Source organism: Capricornis sumatraensis, chromosome 13 (genome assembly GCF_032405125.1).
Source record: "Capricornis sumatraensis isolate serow.1 chromosome 13, serow.2, whole genome shotgun sequence".
In the NCBI taxonomy this organism is placed as follows: domain Eukaryota; kingdom Metazoa; phylum Chordata; class Mammalia; order Artiodactyla; family Bovidae; genus Capricornis; species Capricornis sumatraensis.
The window spans coordinates 82,071,355-82,090,589 of NC_091081.1; the positions used below are offsets into that span (position 1 = coordinate 82,071,355).

Here is a 19,235-nt window from a genome sequence, read left to right on the forward strand (position 1 = left end):
GGGGCGCTCCGTGGGCTCTTAGATGATGCTGCCACGTTGGGAGCTCGCTGCAAGCCTCTTTAGATGTGGGGGACACGAGGCTTACGAGTTTTACAGTCTGCTGACGTCAGGCTTATTATTTCTGTGAAGTGAAGGGGTTTTAATGAGTAAAAAAACCTGTTCGTGGCCTCACAGACGCCGTCCCTGAAGCTTGCAGTTGATGCTACAGTCACCTGGGTGTTCCTCAGGGGACATCTGGAAAAGAAGGAGAGAGAATTACGAAAGAAGTTTTAGTATTTGAGTCCCAAACGGTGGCAAGAAGGGAGTCCCTGTGTCTCTCTGGTGGGGAGCGGCATCTGTGATGGGAGGTGAGGAGGGCAGTTCCCCAAAATCGAAGGCTGCCCTGAGAGGGGACTGTGAGAGTGTCTCTGTGTGTCTGAGGTTTTAGAGGCTGAAAGGTTTGCAGTGCACTTCTGCTCATTTCTCTGTGGACATAGAGAGGCAGGATCTGGGCATGTTGCCTGAATGCAAACACATGTGTTGCAAGGATAGGTTTTTCCTCCTACTTGTGTAGAAGTTTCTGACCTGATCATTTTAGCTCAACATGGGAAACCTGACTTGCATAACGTATCAGTCCCAGATGGGTGTTTGAAAGGTCTTCCTTTTAATTAACCCCAGAGGGAGGTAGGATAGCAGTACTGCCTCTGCCCAACTTTGGGGTGCAACATTCATTTGTGAAGTGAAAAGTGAAAGTGTTAATTGCTCAGTCCTGTCCAACTCTCTGCGACCCCTTGGACTGTAGCCCACCAGGCTCCTCTGTCCATGGGATTTCCCAGGCAAGAATATTGGAGTGGGTTGCCATTTCTTCCTCCAGGGGATCTTCCTGACCCAGGGATCGAACCCACATCTCATGCACTACAGGCAGATTCTTTTCCATCTGAGCCACCAGGCAAGTCCAGTTATGTGAACAGCACTTCTGAGAACACTGAAATTGTGACCCTGTAGCCTAGTGACAAGGAGCATGTTGAGGTCCTCACGTACTGAATCTCCTTGGGCCCACACAGTGTGGCAGCTCGAGTCTTAGAGTCACTCCCCTGCGGAGGGTCGGCCACCAGATGCTGTCCTGTCGAGCAGGGGGCCCAGCATTGCTTATACAGAGGCCAGCTGGCCACCATCGTCCAACACTCAGAATGGTACAGACCTGGAAATGAGGAAAACATCTTTGGCAACAAACAAAAATCCTACCTTCTGGCTGTATTGGCCTTGCCCTCCACCTTTCAGTTTTGCTGTTGGACACTGCCAACCTGCTGACTCCGGCCTGCCATCTCCTTGAGACCTGACACCATGCCTTCCATTAAGTTGCAGAGCTCTGATGGAGAGATAATCGAAGTTGATATTGAAATTGCAAAACAGTCTGTGACCCTCAAGACTACGTTGGAAGATCTGGGAATGGGTGATGAAGGAGATGATGATCCAGTCCCCCTGCCAAACGTTAATGCGGCAATATTAGAAAAGGTCGTTCAGTGGTGCACCCACCACAAGGATGACCCTCCTCCTGAGGGTGATGAGAACAAAGAAAAACGAACAGACGATATACCTGTTTGGGATCAAGAATTCCTGAAAGTTGACCAAGGGACACTCTTTGAGCTTATATTGGCAGCAAACTACTTAGACGTTAGAGGTTTGCTTGATGTTACCTGCAAGACTTGCTAATATGATCAACGGGAAAACTCCTGGGATTCGAAAGACATTCAATATCAATAATGATTTTACTGAAGAAGGGGAAGCCCAGGTACACAAAGAGAACCAGTGGTGTGAGGAGAGGTGAAATTTCATGTCTGGTGCCGTAACACTGTAAGGATCATTCCAAACACTAATTGCACTGCTTTGTTTATAATGGTTAATGTTGGAAAAACAGGCAACAAATGCAGCAGCAAGTCAACTGTGTGAGCAGAACGTTGTCCTCATTGCACGTGCAGTTTCAGTACAGTTCCCAAACTTGCAGCCCAGTTTCTTCTAATGATCAAAAGTTCCTTTTCTTTGCTCTGAATAAAATTGAACTGTGGGATCCCTATGGAAAGTGGCATTTTGGGCTGTCCCTTTTTGTAAAGCAATATCTACCTAGTTTATTGTCCAGTTAATTTTGGTTTAGTGACTTTTAAAATTGGCATTGTAAATAAAGCACTTGCAAAAAAAAAAAAAAAATCCTACCCTCCAAAAAAGCCTGGAAATCTAAAGCAGGACTCCAGTGCCTGGTGGGGTCAAACCTCGTAAATGAGACGAGGAACCCACGGCACCAAAGGTGAGAAGTGATGGGGCAGGAAGAGAAGCCAGGAGCAAGAACAGGCTAGGGAGACTGGGAGCGAACAGAGCGGCTGCAGGAGCAGGCTTCCGGGCTGGGGGCATTCACGCGGGGCTGTTGCCCTGACCTCTGCTCAGGTGCGTCCCAGCCTATTCTTTTTAAAGGGTCAGGAGAGGTTGCCATCAGAACCAGTCAGAAAAAAAGAGTTCCCAGTTCTTAAAGCTTTATGCTTAAGTTTCCTGCAAACACATTCCTTTTCTGGTAGTACTAGGGAAGCGAGAGGTGCTGGGAGTTAAAGGTGGGGACGGGGGAGGGAGTGTCTCAATTTCTTGCTAAAAGTGACTAACAGGAACACCTGTTTGAGCTGCATGGCCCCAAGTGGCTGAGATTTCTCGGCTTCATTTGTTGCTTTGCTCTGACGCAGGCCATTTCTCTGACGGTTTCCATCAGGTTGCCTCTTGTGTGTATCTCGATTGGCATTTATGGCCAGTTTTTGAAGAATGTATTTTGCAAGTCTCCTTCCACCTGGGTGCATGTAAGCATAGAAAAAAAAGGTGTTATTCAGACTTCTGCAGCAGCAAGCGGGTGACACAGGGGAGCCCTGGGGTGGTGGCTATATCCCAGGTCTTCTGAGTGTCCTGGGGCCCTAGGGGACAGCAGACCTGAGTGAGTGTCCTGTTCGTTCGTTCAGCTGTAGAGCTATTTAGATTTGCGTCCCTTACTTAGGATGGTCTCTTTTCTGAACCGGAAGGATCTCTGGAACTAACAAAAGATGACAGTGCGTTTACTGTGGGCCAGGTGCTTGTGTGGCAGTTTGTCATTCCACGTAACCCTCATCGCCTCCCTTCCTGTCGAGAGGTTTCTCTTATCCCAGTTTTCCAGATGAGGACACTGAGGCGCAGAGAAGTCCAGGCGAGTTTCTCCAGGTCACTGAGGACAAAAGCCTGGGAGTGGGCTCCAGGGCCCACGGTCTTGGGGCTCATGCACCCGGCTTCAGTCACAGCTGGCCCTGACCGAGCATTCGCCAAGTTCCCTGTCGTAACTCACCTCGTTATCACACCAGCCCACGGCAGCAGGGTCCCTCGGTTTCCTGAATTTTACAGTTCAGGAATTAGGGGCTCTGGAAAGGGATGTGGTTCTCCCCAGATCACCCTGCTGGTCGGTGGGGCAAAGGCCTTCCAGCCCGGGCCGCTGGCCTCTGGAGCCTGCAGTTCTTAACCTCTGGGCTGGGGGCTGCCTGGCCTGGGGCCTGCTTCCTTGCTCTGTTTGCCATGGAAAGGGTATTCGATGACCTGACCAACACGCTCCTGGGTCTGTGTCCCTGGGGGTGTGGCCTGGCAAGCAAGGATAACACGTGAATTCTTGGCTCCTTGAGCAGCTTGGAACATCATTCATCAGAATACATTTTGAGTTTGTTGGGCCTTGAATATCTGCCTAATGGCCTTTTGGAATAAGGATAATTTTTTGTGATATATTCAAGTTGGTTGATTGAAATTTCAGAATTCTTGGGACTTGCCTGGTGGTCCAGTGACTGGGACTCTGTTCTCCCAGTGCAGGGGCCTCAGTCAGGGAACTAGATTCTACATGCTGTGACGAAGAGTTCGAGTGCGGTAACTAAGATCTGGCACAGCCAAATAAATAAAAATATTTTTTAAAAAGGAATTTCAGAATTCTTACTCTCCTTTGCAAACCCCATTAAATGGTGAGTCATTTAAAATGGGGAGTTTGGGGAGGCTACGGTAGAGTGGTGGGTCTCCTTTCCACTTCTGACCTTGTGGGTTCAAATCCCACCTCCGTGTCCTGCTGACTGGGATTTTGGCGGGTATATGCTCTGCCCAGCCTCTGCTCTCCCATCTGTAAATTGGGTTGATGATACCTGCCTCACAGGGAGACACCTGACTGGGTGCCAGGGAGGTGCTTAGGGAATACACCTGATGCTGGGTGGGCTCTCTGATCCAGAGGAGGGGCGATACTACACAGTGGATCTTCAGGGGTATCAGGAGGATGAAAACAGGTTTTGTTTTGTTTGTTTTTTTTTTTAAGAAAAAGTAGAGGGTAGGGCAAAAGCACCATTCCTATTCATAACTAATGCAGTTGAGTCCCTCCTCTGTGCTTACCACACTCTTCTGAGAGTTTCATTTTTGTCTCCCTCCTTGTGGGTATTATTCTGCCCACCTCTGATTTTTGGACGAGGACACTGACGCCCCAAGAAGTTACCTGCTTGCCCACCCAGCGTCTGCCTAGGAAGTGGGGAAGCCAGGGTTTGAACCCAGCCTGACAGGCACCAGGCCGGCCCTTTGGGCCCTGGGAGATGAGACCACTTTTTGATACAGATTGTGAGAAAAATGAAGTCTTAACTGAAACTTGAGAACTAGCCGAGAGATGGAGCATCCCTTTCCACCGCCCAGATTCTACGTTTCTAATTCTACAGTGGGAAACCTGGGTATATGGTGACCAAACAGCAGCATTTGTAATCCTGAAGCAGCTTTAGTCTGTATTTACCCACTGCACCGTGACTCAGTGAGCCGAGCAAAGACAGGTAATTCTTTGGTGTCACGGGGATGCGTCAGAGCTGGACAGGATCTGTGATGGCATCTTCTGGGACAGAAGCCTGCAGGCTGACGCTACATCAGGGCTGGCTAAGGCTCTCACGTGGAGAAAACGTGACTCTGAGCCCCTGCAGCTTCTGGGGCTCTTTCTCCCACCCGGCTGCACGCTGACCACCCCCTGTGGGCTCTTGTCACCGCAGAAGCTGTGGTGCTCCCTGCCCCCACCCCTTTCCACCTCACTGAGACGCACCCTGAAGCGTGTTCTCTGCTCACTCAGGTGTTGCCCACTGCCTGGCCCTTCTGCTCTAGCCGATAAAGAGGCTCATTGAGTGCTCGCCTCCCCCGAGGTTTCCTTCTAATGCTGTTTTATTAACTCTTATGAGGCCTGCGTGGGAAGGAGAAGTGCTTAGTGGGCCAAGGAGCATTGGCCATCAGCCGCTCAGGAGTGCCCTGTGGCCCTGACGGGACCCGGGCTTGTCCGCTGGCCAAGGGTGCCCCAGGGCGGCAAGGGAACCCGCCTTGGCCAGCTCGCTGACACCAAGGGCAAAGGTCAGAGCCACAGAAGCATTAGAGAAAGAAGTTGCTGCTGCTGCTAAGTCACTTCAGTCGTGTCCAACTCTGTGCGACCTCATAGATGGCAGCCCACTAGGCTTCCCCATCCCTGGGATTCTCCAGGCAAGAACACTGGAGTGGGTTGCCATTTCCTTCTCCAATGCCTGAAAGTGAAAAGTGAAAGTGAAGTCGATCAGTCGTGTCTGACTCTTAGTGACCCCATGGACTGCAGCCTACCAGGTTCCTCTGTCCATGGGATTTTCCAGGCAAGAGTGCTGGATTGGGGTGCCATTGCCTTCTCCGAGAGAAAGAAGTTACATGTTGACAATTAACGTAGCAGGGAAAATAATGAGAACCTGGGGGAAACCAGGGAAACACCTGGCATTTGTGAGGCACAGCACACGGCGCCCTGAGGGCAGAGGGGAGCTCCAGGTGGGGGTTTTGGGGGGGCTGCAGATGGTTGTAACCCATGGGGAAATCCGGGGACAGGCGTGTGCGCCCCCTCCCTGTCCTGCAGGGGGAGACAGCTGCTTCCTCAGAGCAGCCAGTTGTGGGGGCCCTCCTAGGAGCCAGGACCTCAGCGGGTCCGGGAGGGTGGGGGCTGGAGGGAAGGGCTGGATGGTGGCCTTGGGGACGGATGTCGGCCTCGACAGCAGTGCCTCAGTGCTGGGGACGCCCAGGGACTGTTTCACATTCAGAAAGGGCCGCCCAGGTGCCTTGAACTAGGTTTCCACGTCTCCATGACTGCCTTGAAGTTTTGCTTTTCGTTTTGGTTTGTTTTTAGGGTGTGGGTATCAGTGGGAAGCTTTCGATTCCGATAGAATATTTCATGAAATGTGGCTGACACATCCCGGGGCAGGGGGTCTCTGGAATTTGAGGCGGGAACATCCAGGGTTAATCTGATGGCTCTGGGGACCCAGGCGTGGACGGGGGCGACCGGCGGTGGGGGGAGGTGTCTCCATCTTTCTATTCCCGCATCCTCATCTGTGGGCGGCAGCCACCCTCTTACGTGTGGCGTGGTGACAGGCAGTGCCTCCCCTCAGTCACGGGCACTGAAGGCAGGCAGCACCCGGCTGGTTTCCCTCAGGCTCCAGGCCAGCAGAGAGGCAGGCTGGGAAGGGGAGTCTGGCATTTCAGCCTCTGTTGTGAGGGGGCTGGTTTTGCCATCAGAGGACCAGGGTGGGAGGCGGGCAGAGGATGCTCCTGGAAAGACAGCAGCAGGTAGTGCTTCCTCCGCGCCCTGAAGATCCCTTCCTCCCGCGGCCATGTGTCCCAGCGGACACACCCCCAGGTGTGTAACACTCATGCCCCCAAGAGTCCTGAGGTGCTTGGCTGTCACCGTGAGTGACAGGGGAGTCGCCGGAGGTCTGGCTTCCACGGGAGCGGATGGGGGGACCAGAGCTCGGGGAAGGGGGCGGTGGGAGCTGAGGGGGGTTCACAGGATGACGGGGGCCATGCTGTCCTGGGGAAGCCAGCAGAGGCTCAGCCTGCGCAGTGAGAAGGGCCGAGTCTCCTGTAGCTTGAGGGTTTTGTGGACACGTCGACGGTGGGAGCGAGGAAAAGACTCCAGAGGCTTCCGGCCTCAGCAGCCCGGTTGGAGCTGCCCGTTCCCGAAGCTGGAAGACTGCAGGGCCTCCGTGGGAGGCCAGGGGTCTGGCTGTCAGCGTGGCACCCCCGAGACGCCCACCCGACGTCGGCGTGGAGACGTTCCGCCCGCGCCAGGCCAGGTCCAGCCGGGCTGAGACAGGACCGTGCTGCGCTCGCCCCTGAAGCAGGGTGCCCTGCCTGGGGAGTGAGAGCTGAGCGGAGCAGCAGGAGCGGCCTCGAGGGGCCCCCGTCAGGTGAAGAGGGTGCTCGTCCGGGAGAGCCCTGCAGGACGGGTGTCCCGCCATTTTTTCCTCCTGGGAATGGATGTCTCCACAAACACCCCTTCCTTGGAAGCGTCCCTGGGAAACGTGATGAATGCCCATGGTGGCGGGGAGGGAGGGCTCGCTGTGATTTGGATTAAAACTGTAATTTTGGGTGTTGGCTTTCTAAGAAAGGGGTTTGTAGGTTCTCTAGGAACTTTGTCTGTGATATCGTAAATCACCTGTGAAACAGATTTAATTTAGAAGGGACCCACAGAGTCCAAGCTGGCGCTAAGGTGATAGTCTTTTCCATCACATTGGAAAGCTCTTCCAAGGGTGGAAGGGCTCCATAGAGGCCAGGATTTTTGCGAGTGTGTGTTAGATGCCTGAGCGTGGAAAGATACACGGACCCAGAGAGGAAGACTGATGTGTGGGTCCCCTCCAGAGAAGAAGAAGAGAGACATGGTTGTGAGCCAGCAGGATTGTGTAGGAAGTCTTCCTGCCCTGCTTATTGAGGTGGACTTCATTTGTGGCTGCGCTTGACCCGGCCAGGGCTCATGGGGAGACAGGAGCCGGAGCCTCTCACCACCAACTGGAGGGAACCGCATGAACACTTCGGTGAAAACTAATAAAAGTTGAGTTGAATAGATGTTTTCTGAGTGCATACCGTGTGTCTGTCTGGCGTCTGTGCAGTTAATTGATGCTTTATTTTCAAGCTCTCAGCTCTGTAGTGCTGACCACACGTGCTGTAGTGGTTTAATAGTCTGGGCAGCCAGTGCAAGCAATGGAGAAGCAGGAGAAAGCTTCACGGAGAAGGTGGGACACAGAGGTGAGCCGTGAAGACTGGGTCAGATTCTGATAGCAGGGAGAAAAGAGCGTTTCAGATTGGGAGAGCAGTACATGAATGGGCTTGTCTGGCATCTGGCTCAGCCTCATTGGGAAGCTTTATAGAACTTAAGCCTTATATCCTGGAGTCTGACACTTGTGTTTGAACTCTGCCTCTGCTCCGTTAAGAATCCACCTGCAACGCAGGAGACCTGGGTTAGATCCCTGGGGTGGGAAGATCCCCTGGAGACAGGAAAAGCTACCCACACAGTATTCTGGCCTGGAGAATTCCATGGGCTATACTGTCCATGGAATCGGACACGACAGAGCGACTTTAACTTTCTCTTTCTGCGTTGAGATCCAGGACAAGTCACCTGCCTCAGTCAGCGTTCTCATCTGTGAAATGGGACCGTTAATAGTCCGTACCTCAGAAAGCAGGTGTGATGACTCAGGGAGATAGTAATTGTTGTAGGATACATGCAGGGTGGTAGGAATTTAGGGAAGGATTGGGGGGACCCTCGAAACCCAGAGCAAGTAGTTTAAACTGAGTCGAGTTGGCTGTGGGAGCCACGGAGGCCTTCTGTGCCGGGGTAACATGTTACGGTGCTGTGATACCCGCAGAGGAAGACGCACCTGGAAGACTGTTCCCGGGCTTACGTGGGAGGGGGACCAGGGCCTGGACTTCGAGGCTGGCATGTGGGGAGCAGAGAGGAGGAAGCGTGGCGACACCTCTTCCGGGCCGGCTCTGCGGCATGAACCTCTTCCGGGTTGATGGTGCGGGATGAACCTCTTCCGGGCTGGCGGTGCCGGATACATGAGAGATGGGTGGCGAGTGACCCCAGGGTGCTCGGATGTCAGGATGGAGAAAGGTGGGAGGCAGGAAACAGGCAGTAGAAGCTGAGGTTTCCTTGATGCTATTTTGTTTTTTTCATGGGTTCAGTTTCAAACCTCTTGACCGTGAAGTGAAGTAGGACTTCCAAGATGTTTTGGGAGCCAGTTTCTGAGTGGGGTCCGGGGCAGGCAGGAGGTTGGGGACTGTCCCAGGGGCAGGAGGACTGTTAGAAAGCAGGAGATCCATGGTGGGCACCCGCAGGAGATCCATGGTGGGCACCCGCGGGTCCGCAGCGTGGGGTCCTGAATCCGGGCTGGAGAGTTTCCAGAAGAGGGTGGGCGACCGTGGAGCAGGAGGGTCTGAGGCCGCGTCCATTTTCTTTTTTTCTGCATCGCTTTCTGGCCTCTTGAGCAGAGACCCGCCTGCTGGTGGCCTAGTCACAGGGCTGCGGGCCGTCTGCTCACGGGTTCATGCTCGGGTATGGGCAGGTTTAGGCTTTAGTTTGACTGCGGGGACGTGTGGACAGTTCAGCAGGGAGGTGGGCTGGGCAGAGGGACCCCTGGGTGCCTGGCCAGGAAAGGACGCCAGGAGGCACAGAGCCCGAGATGCTGGCTGGCCTCAGGGGACGGTGGCCTGTGCAGTCCTGTGACTCCTCACTCCGTGTTTCTCCCATCTGTGGTGGCCTCTCGGAGTTCTTTGGACTGGGGTCAGCGGTGTGGGCCGGCGGTGCCGGGTTGAAAGCTCTGGGTGAGCTGTTTGAAAGCATTCAGGGACACGTGGCAAGCAGGCCAGTGGAGGAGGGCACGTTGTCAGCCTGTCTGTGGTCTGGGCAGTATCCCCTGGCCCAGGACACCGGGCCACCACATCCCTCCGGCTTGAGGTGGGGTCCTGCCACTCAGGAAGTGGGGAGCAGAGAGACATGAGGCCTGGGGCCCAGCCCATTCCCTGCAAACTCCGGCCAGCTGGGCTGGCTGTGCGATGCCATTCGCTCACGCTGGGGGCTTATTTTGCCTCCTTGGCGTCTTTTTTTTCTGCCCAGGTGGGTGAGACTTGATTGCCGAGCCAGGAAAATAGCTAATAAATTGGATTGAAGTGGAAAGGGAAACGGCAGGTTTTTACTGAGCCCCCAAGGAGAAAATTGGAAGCAAACCCAGAGTGGTCTGTGTGCTGCAGGAACTTCAGCCTTCTTACCTGCTGAGGAACTGTGCTTTTATAGTAAATCACCGATAATGCGTCTTGTTGATGATATGTTTTTAAATTCAAGCATTAAATATAACTATTCTTATTCTGTCCTCTGTTTAGAGGTCATCTATTCTGAGCTGCTGGAAGGCCCTTGGCGCCCTCAGAGCCCCTGAGGGCAGCAGGTGGGGGTGACTTGGTGTAATTCTTTAAAACAACTTTAGGCATACAGAGGAGTGGTGAAGACGGTGCTGGGTGTTTCTGCACCCCTCCGCCAGGCTCCCCTGCGTGTCCTCATCCAGCATGTTTGTCAGAGCTCCGGTCCTCACTGGGGCCGTGGCCTTGATGTCTGAGCATGTCTGCACGTCCCCTAGCATCCAGTCCATGTAGCTTTGTGTGCTGTTATGAGCCTGGAGGGCTTCCCAGGTGGCACTAATGGTAAAGAATCCGCCTACCAATGCAGGAGATATAAGAGACGCGAGTTTGATCCCTGGGTCGGGAAGATCCCCTGGAGGAGGGCATGGCAATCCTCTCCAGTATTCTTCCCTGGAGAATCCCATGGACAGAGGAGCCTGGCGGGCTGCAGTTCATGGGTTCGCAAAGAGTCAGACATGCCTGAGTGACTGAGCACGCGTGAGTGTGGAGACGCCGCGTGCACCTGCGAGCAAGTCCTCCCTCTGCAGGGTGCACTGAGGCCTCTCACGGGGGTGGGGTGTGTGTGACCCAGGAGACCGTCAGGACTGCCAAGGGCAGAGCTGTGGCATCTCGGGCAAGAATCTACCATCTGTCGGTTTCCCCGCCTGCAAATCCAAGGACTTCCTTGCTGAGCTCGCATCTGGCTCTCATAGTGTCAGGCTTTCAGGCCTCTTACCATCCTTAGGATCCCAGAGTTGAGTTGGGATCAGGCCACTTAATTCACGAGCTCTCGCTTCCCACACCCACTGGGGTTGTTTGTGGTTCCGCGTTCACACCCGAGTCCCAGACAGGAAGACTCCTGTTCCTTCGTTTCTTTGCCAACCGCCCAATCTGAAAGTTCACTCGCGCGGGCCTGGCAGGCCCCGCAGGAGAGCGCTGACTCCGTGTCAGCAGCGCTACGTCAGAGGACTCGGGGGCCCTTTGCTCTGGGAGGCCGCCCTTCTGGGTTCCCGGCCAGCTGTGGCCTTGGGTCTGCAAGGGAAGGGGTGTGTGTGTGTGTGCTCACGGCTATGAACTTGATAAAGAGCAAACAACCTTCCCTCCTTTCCTGGTTCAGAGCCTGGGTCTCCTCCTCCAGGGGATTGTGTCGTCCCCGCCTGCCCCAAAGGCGTGAGAAATTCCTTCCTGCTTCCTCAGCTCCTCAGGCCAGGAAACGTTGGGTCATAAAAAGAACAGCGGAAGCAAACCAAAACGGAAAACCCCAGAGGCTCTGATCTCTTTGGGCTTCTGGCATAGGGGGCAGCCTCCCCTTTGGGTCAGGGTACTCGGAGCCCGTGATCCAGCCTGCCTGGGGCTGCTGGTCGAGGTCCCTGCCACGTCCCGACTGGCCCGCCCCTGATATAGGGAGTTCTAGAAGAGACATGATAACCTTTCACACCACCGTTTGCTTGTGACCGAAGAAGAAAGGAGGGATGAATAAGAGGTGCCAGAGGAATGAGTGTTAGGACGGACCCTCGGGATGGGACGGCTTTCCTGTTGGCGTAAATCTCAGATGCCTGCAGGCGTCTTGCCTAGTTGCGTCAAACCCAGACCCCACAGCAAGGGCCAGGCCGAGCTTCATCCTGACGGGTGGGGCCGGCGAGGGGTCTCAGGCTGAGAGGAACCCTGGACAGGAAGCCCGAAGCCGGGGCCTGGCAGAAGATGAGGTAGACACATGATGCTGGGGGTGCCTGGAACCCCCCCGCCCCCGCCCCGGTCCAGGCTTGACCCTGGCCGCTGATAGTCCCCGTGCAAGGAATTAGGGCCTCCTGGCCTGGGCCCTGCTCTGACCGCTGGAGGTGGGGAAGTGGAGGGGGTCAGCCTCCTGCGTCTCTGACCTGGTCCGTGTGCCCCCAGTGGACTTTGAGATACATCCTCCCCCCATGAGGGTGGGGTTGGCCTGGGGGCCCTGCAGCTCGGGGTGGCAGGGACCCTCCCCATGCCCTGCTGGGCCCAGAACACACCAAACGGCCCCCAGCCCGGCCGTGGTCCCTGAGGTTATCTGGACAGTTTGGTGAGCCAGGTCGCCTGGTCTGGGGCTCCCAGGTGGGGGAGGCCCTCGCCTGCCGCCCCTCACCCTGGCTTCTCCCTGCAGGCTGGCGCCCATGCGGCTCTACACGCTCTCCAAGCATCACTTCGTCCTGGTGTTCGTCGTCTTCTTCGTCTGCTTCGGCCTGACCATCTTCGTTGGGATCAGAGGTAAGGAACAGTTGTGTTTTTTGTTTTTTTGAAATATAATTGATTTATAATGTTGAGTGAGTTTCTGCTGTTCAGGAAAGTGATTCAGCTATACATATATTTATATATATTCTTGTTCATGTTCTTCTCCCTGACGGTTTATCACAAGACGTTGAGTGTAGTTCCACGTGGCATATAGTAGGACCTTGTTTGTCTACCCTGTATGTTATAATTTGCCTCTGCTGACCCCAGACTCCACTCCAGCTCTCTCACGCCTCCCCTCCCCGCCTCGGCAACCGCAGGTCTGTTCTCTGTACCTGTGACTCTGTTTCTGTTCTGTAAATGAGTTTGTGTCATATTTTAGAGTCCACATAAAAGGGGTATCACCGGGTTTCTGATTTACTTCACTCAGTATGGTCATCTCTAGGTCCATCCATGTAGCTGCCCCATCATTCCATTCTTTTTATGGCTGAGTTGTAGACGTGTGCCACAGCTTTACCCACTCATATGTCGCTGGGCATTTCAGTTGTTTCCAGGCCTGGCTATTGTGAATAGAGGTGCGTGTATCTTTTTGAATTTGTGTTGTCCCAGTATAAGCACAAGAGTGGGATTGCGCTGGGTCATAGAGCAACTCTATATTTAGTTTTTTGAGAAACCTCTGTACTGTTCTCCGTATGAATTTACATTCTTACCCACAGTGTAGGAGGGTTCCCTTTTCGCCACACCCTCTCCAGCATTATTTGTAGATGTTTTAATGCTGGCCATTCTGACCAGTGTGAAGTGGGACATCGTTATAGTTTTGATTTTCATTTGTCTAGTAATTAGCAATGTTGAGCATCTTTTCCTGGGCCTGTCAGCCATCTGTATGTCTTCTTTGAGCTTCCTGTGGCTCAGATGGTGAAGAATCTGCCTGCAATGGAGGAGACCCAGGTTGGGAAGATCCCCTGGAGAAGGGAACGGCTACCGACTCCAGTATTCTTGCCTGGAGAACTCCATGGACAGTGGAGCCTGGCGGGCTACAGTCCGTAGTATCGCAGAGAGTCAGACACAACTGAGTGACTTAGACCTTTTATGTCTTCTTTGGAGAAATGTCTATTTAGATCTTCTGCCTGTTTTTGTTTGGATTGGTGGTTTTTGTTTTTTGGGGTTTTTTTGAGTTGTATGAACTCCTTGTATATTTTGGAAATTAAGACCTTGTCAGTCAGATAATTTGCAGATATTTTCTCCCAGTTCATAGGCTGTCTTTTCATATTGTTTGCAGTTTCCTTTGTTATGCAAAAGCTTGTAAGTTTGATTTGATCCCTTTTGTTTATTTTTGCTTTTATTTCTGTTGCCTTGGGAGACTGACCTAAGAAAACACCGCTAGGATTTTATGCCAGAGAATGTTTTGCCTATTCTCTTCTAGGAATTTTATGGTATCATGTCTTATATTTAAAATTTTAATTCATTTTGAGTTTATTTTTGTGTACGATGTGAGGATGTGTTCCAACTTCACTGATTTATATGCGGCTGTCCACTTTCCCAGCACCACTTGCTGAGGAGACGGTCTTTTCTCCACTGTATGTTCGTTCTTGCCTCCCTTGTCAGAGGTCATTGACAGCAGGCGTCTGGGTTTGTCTGTGGGCTCTTTTCTCTGTTCCATTGATTCATATGTCTGTTTTTGTGCGAATGCCACGCTGTCTTGATTACTCTAATTTTATAGTATTGTCTGAAGTCTGGGAGGGTTATGCCTCCAGCCTTGTTCTTTTTCCTCAGGATTGCTTTAGCAGTCCCAGGTCTTTTATGGTTCTATATAAATTTTAGGATTGTTTGTTCTAGTTCTGTGAAAGTTGTTATGGGTAATTTGATAGGGATAGCATTAAATCAGTAGATTGCTTTGGGTAGTAAGACCATTTTGATAATATTTTTCCAATCTATGGCCATAGGATATTTAACCATTTCTTTAAATCATCTTCAGTTTCTGTTACCAATGTTTATAGTTCTCAGAGTGCAAGTCTTTTACTTTCTTGGCTAGGTTTATTCCTAAGCATTTTATTTTTTTGATGTGATTTTAAAAGGGATTTTTTTTTTTACTTTCCCTTTCTAATCTTTCATTGTTGGTGTAAATAAATGCAGCTCATTTCTGTATGTTAATCTTGTATCCCGATGCCTTGCTGGATTTGTCAGCTCTGACAGTTTCATGTGAAGCCCTCAGGGGTCTCTGCATGTGGCACTGTGTCGCCGCTCTACAGTGGCAGCTCTGCCGCTTCCTTTCCGATTCGGGTAACTTTCGTTCTTCCTGTCCAGTCGCCCTTGCTGGGACTTCTAGTGCACTGCTGAGTAAAAGTGGTGAGTGTGGGCCTCCTTGCCTTGGTCCAGATTTTAGCAAGAAGGCTTTCTGCGTTCTGCCATTGAGTATTGTGTTGACTGTGGGTTTATCATAAATAGCTTTTATTATGTTGAGGTGGGTTCCCTCTTTACCCACTTTGATAAGAGTTTTTGTCATGAGTAGATGTTGAGTTTTATCAGATGCTTTTTCCACATCTATTGAGATGATCATGTGGATTTTATCTTTTATCGACAGGGTATATCACATTGCGTGTGTTGAACCATTCTTGTGACGCTAGGATGAATCCCAATTGGTCATGGAGTATGATCTTTTTTTTTTTTTATGCTGTTGGATTTGGTTTGTTTATATTTTGTTGAGAATTTTTCTGTCTATATTCATCAAACATAGTGGCCTGTAATTTTCTTTTTTGATAGTATCTTTGTCTGGTTTTGGTATCAGGATGATGGTGTCTTCATAGCGTAAATTTGGGAATGTTCCCTGAGGTGAGGAGCAGTTTTTGGCCTTCTTATCATTTACAGTTACCTTGGTGCAGTGCCATTCACTCAGCTTAGCTGTACCCACTTGCTCTCAGCCCCTGATGACCCCATCACGAAAGGTGATGCACAGAGGGGTGACCCTGGTCTTGCCCTTCACAGCAGCCAAGGCCTACGCTCAGCTTGGCAGCACTGGGCACCCTTGACCATGTTCTCTGTGTTGGGAGAGTCTGTTTTGCTCTGGGACCTGCCCTGGGTGTTGGGGAATCCAGAATATGCTGTTTGATGGAGGAGACAGACCATTTAACCGGTTCCAGTGCAGCAGATAAGGGGTGAGAGCGGTGAGCATAGGATAGAGGTAACCATGGAGGCGGGGGGGTGCAGTATGCAGGCTCTGACAGCTGCTGGGTTTATCTATTCAAATTATGGATTCCGGAACTGGGAAATTAACTGTAGGATGGGTTTGGGGACCCCCTGGGCCCACTGTGATGCATATCTGAGGTAAAATCCCATTGATCACCTGGCCTCCATAGGTCCCTACTCTGGTACCACAGCGGAGTTTTGAGTCTCTTAAAATCAGCATCAGTTCAGAGCCAGTGTCCAGCAGTTCCCCAAATTAATCATCTGATTTTCCCCAGTGCTTGTCCTAGAAGACCTGAGGTTCCTCTAGGAGAATGACTGACAGTCCAAGTGTTCGGTGGTGCACTGGGGTGCTTTCTCAAGGAGACCCAGCCTTCCCTTTGTTCAAGGGCCTTTGGGTCTGTAAACTGGCTCATATTTGGAAACTGCTGCTGGGTCATGGTTCTCTATTTTCATGACGTGCATTAGACCTTTGTATGCTTGACTTGAACTTTGCTGCTTATGCAGATCGAGTAGGGATTTGTGAGGCTTCCTGTGTCTTTCACATCTGGACCACCCCGATCAGTTAGCTCACGCCATAGGTCTGTGGGGATCAGATTGTCTGACTGCCATGACTCTGCTGTCCGTCACGGTGAGCACGCCCACCATGCCTTTGGCAGTTGGTGTCACCTCGTGGCCCTGCCTCCCCTGGGATCCAGCTCCTGCCCCTGCCTCTTGTTTCCCAGCTTGGGGGCCGTAGTTCCCATGGTAAGGCCCGGCCTGCAGAGCAGGACAATTCATAGAGCCCTTTAGGGATGCAAAATCACACCAGTGGTGAAAGGCATGTCTTCTGGACTCTCCCAGTAGGTCTTAAATGACAGATCCACCCTAGAAATCCCACCCCCTAAGTCTGTGACCTCCCACCCTCCACCCCCACCCCACCCCCACCCCCACCCCCCCGCCATACACTGAACCTGGGCAGGTGCAGCGTTTCTGATTCACTCACTGGAACCACCTTTGGGTCCCTGTGTTAGCCAACCACCCAGTCAGACCCTGGCAGCCCTTTCCGACTCCCTGAGCTACAGCTTTTCAGTGCAGAGTCTCTGCTTAGTGAGCCCATATCCATCCGATGGGCCTGAGACGGCTTCACATTCCTTCCGCTGTCGTCGCACACTGTGTTCCCTGGATTTCTGTCTGCATAAATCAGGAAACTCAGGTCGTTCTTCAGGCACGTAGCGTGCGTCCTCACGGGTCCCGTGCCCCCTCCAGGGCCTGCTGGGATGCGAGTCTAGTTACAGGCCTAGAGGTGAAGAGGGCAGGTCACGTGGAGAAGCGGTGTGGTCCCGTGTGGCCACTTTCTCCGAGGAGCTGTCCCTGATTGCTTAGGCGGGGCAGGGCTGGTCCGTCAGGAGGAGGCGGGAAGGCCCCTTCCAAGGGGAATGGGGAGAGTGTCCCACTGGGAAAGGACTCGTGGGAATTTAGTGTACCCAGCTTCATCAGGACCCTCCCGCGTGTCCCTGGAACAGCCTCCTGTTCTCTCCCAGTCAGCACAGTCACTTCAGCAGGGAGACTGCCTGCGAGGCTGGCTGCTCAGCTGGGCTGTAACTCAGCCAGTCGCAGGATGAGATTCTGGTGTGATCTTCAGAAGTCTCAGCCCTGTGGCCGTAGGAAATAAGGGTGTCCGTCGGGGCCCACACAGGCGCTTTCAGATCAGGCATGCGGCCCTTGAGCTGAGAATTCAAGTCCCTGAGCCCATCCTTGTCTCTCACCACCTCGTCCAGTGACATGAGGGGCAACCCGCCATCCGCATTAGGTTTGTTAGTTTTCCAAGAATGTTCTGAAGTATCCCTAAACAGAGTCGCTTAACTCCTTGCTGCTTGTAATAAATGGCTGGTTAGGAGTATCTAATGAAAATATTTTGCATATGTTCCTGGACCATCCATGCTCATTTTACTACTGGACATACAGTCATTAGCATCTTTAATCAGATTAGAGAGTCAGTTCCAGAACCCCCAGAGCCAGTGTAGAAAACTCACCCTCTCCCTGCTGATCCTAGGGAACCGCTCTGGGTACCAGAATCTGTGTGAGTCAAGGTTCCCCAGAGAAACTGAATCAATGGGAGCTACAGAGGGCGGGGGGGAGATAAGAGAGGGATACTTTATCATAAGGCCTTGGCTCTCGTTACTGTGGGGGCTGAGAGCTTCCACAGTCGGCAAGCTGGAGGCCCAGGAGAGCCGACAACGTACTTCCTGCGTCTGAAAAGGGGTGAGGGCTCGTGTTACCAGCTGGAGGACAGAGGAGTGGAGAGCGAATCCTCCCTGATTCCGCTTTTGGTGTGTCCAGGCTTCACCAATTTGGACAAGATCCACCCACACCGGGAGGGCAGCCCACTTTGCTTAGTCTGCTGATTCAGAAGGTGGTCTCATCCAGAAACACCCTCACAGACACACCCAGAGTAATGCTTCACCAGGTATCTGGGCACCATGGGCCCAGTCGAGTGGAAATACAAAATCGCCATCACAAGCCCTCTGCTCCCAGTGACTTTCTGCTGATACGTGTGCCCAGTCATGTCCAACACTTAGTGATCCTGTGGGCCAGAGTCCACCAGGCTCCTCTGTCCATAGGATTTTCCAGGCAGGAATACTGGAGTGGGTTGCCATTTCCTTCTCCAGGAGATCTTCACAATACAAGGATCGAACCTGTGTCTCTGGGTCTCCTGCATTGCCAGGCAGGTTCTGTACCACTAGCGCCAAAGAAAGTTACTTTGTAGACTGAGGCCGTCAGGATTTCAGAGTTAGGAGCATCTGAGGAGCCATTGGGCTTTGCAGATGAGGGAATGAGATCCAGAGAGCCTTTAGCTGAGACTCGAGTCAAGATCTCCTGACTCCCAGTTCTTAACCCTTCCTGAGAGACCAGACTGCCTCACTTCCTGGGGCAGGAGCACACTCGGATTGTGAGTCAGTTTGAAATGAGCCTGTCTTTGGGTTCCAGCCTCCTTCCTGTCTCGCTCAGCCTGCGTAGACACACCCCAGAGGGGTGCTCCTGCCCCGGTTGAGTTCTTAACTCGGGCAGCTCCTGCTCCAAGCAGAGGGTGGTTGGCAGCAGGCTGGGCGTGGCCGCAGGACAGCCTGGAACACTAGCAGGCTGCCGAGGGTTTGCTACAGCACAATCCGGTTCTGAACCAAATCAGGTTCACGGTGTTTCCTTTGACGACTTCTTTTAAGGCCAAAAAGCTCTGAAATATCACGGCGTGAGATTCTTTGAAGCTTGATTCTCTGTTGTTTTGGTAAAAACCTTGAGAATATATTAGTATATGTCATGCCTTCTTAAAATCCTCAACTTAATATTTTTGGAAGGTTGGATTAATTGGGTGAATGGATCGAGGTGTATAATATTTCAGCGGAAGTCTTTATACAAGCTGTGTAGATGGTATCTGTGTCATTGGTGCTTTCTTAAACCCACACACTGCAGAGAGAGTCTTCCCAGAGAGCAGGGGCCAGTGAGGGGAACTGCGCACGGAACCCCGTGGAAATCGGCTGTGTCGTGTGGTGTCACGTTCTGTTCGCCTGAGTTGGGAGGTCATCGTGTGCAGCGGAGTGGATGTTGTATGTCTGTGTTCATATGTTTATATATTTTACATACGTATATATGTGTATTTGTGTATATATGTGTGTGTG

The 19,235-nt window shown here is 52.2% G+C and overlaps 1 protein-coding gene and 1 pseudogene across 2 annotated transcripts in view; both read left to right on the plus strand.

Annotated features, from left to right (window-relative positions):
- Window positions 1–19,235, plus strand: part of TMEM181 (transmembrane protein 181) — a 63,251-nt gene that overhangs the window by 18,558 nt on the left and 25,458 nt on the right. For both annotated transcript variants that reach the window (XM_068984893.1, XM_068984894.1), the window contains exon 2: window positions 12,335–12,438. In XM_068984893.1, the coding sequence (XP_068840994.1) occupies window positions 12,335–12,438 (104 nt within the window). The remainder of the gene's footprint in view (window positions 1–12,334; window positions 12,439–19,235) is intronic.
- LOC138089857 (S-phase kinase-associated protein 1 pseudogene) lies at window positions 1,324–1,807 on the plus strand (annotated as a pseudogene).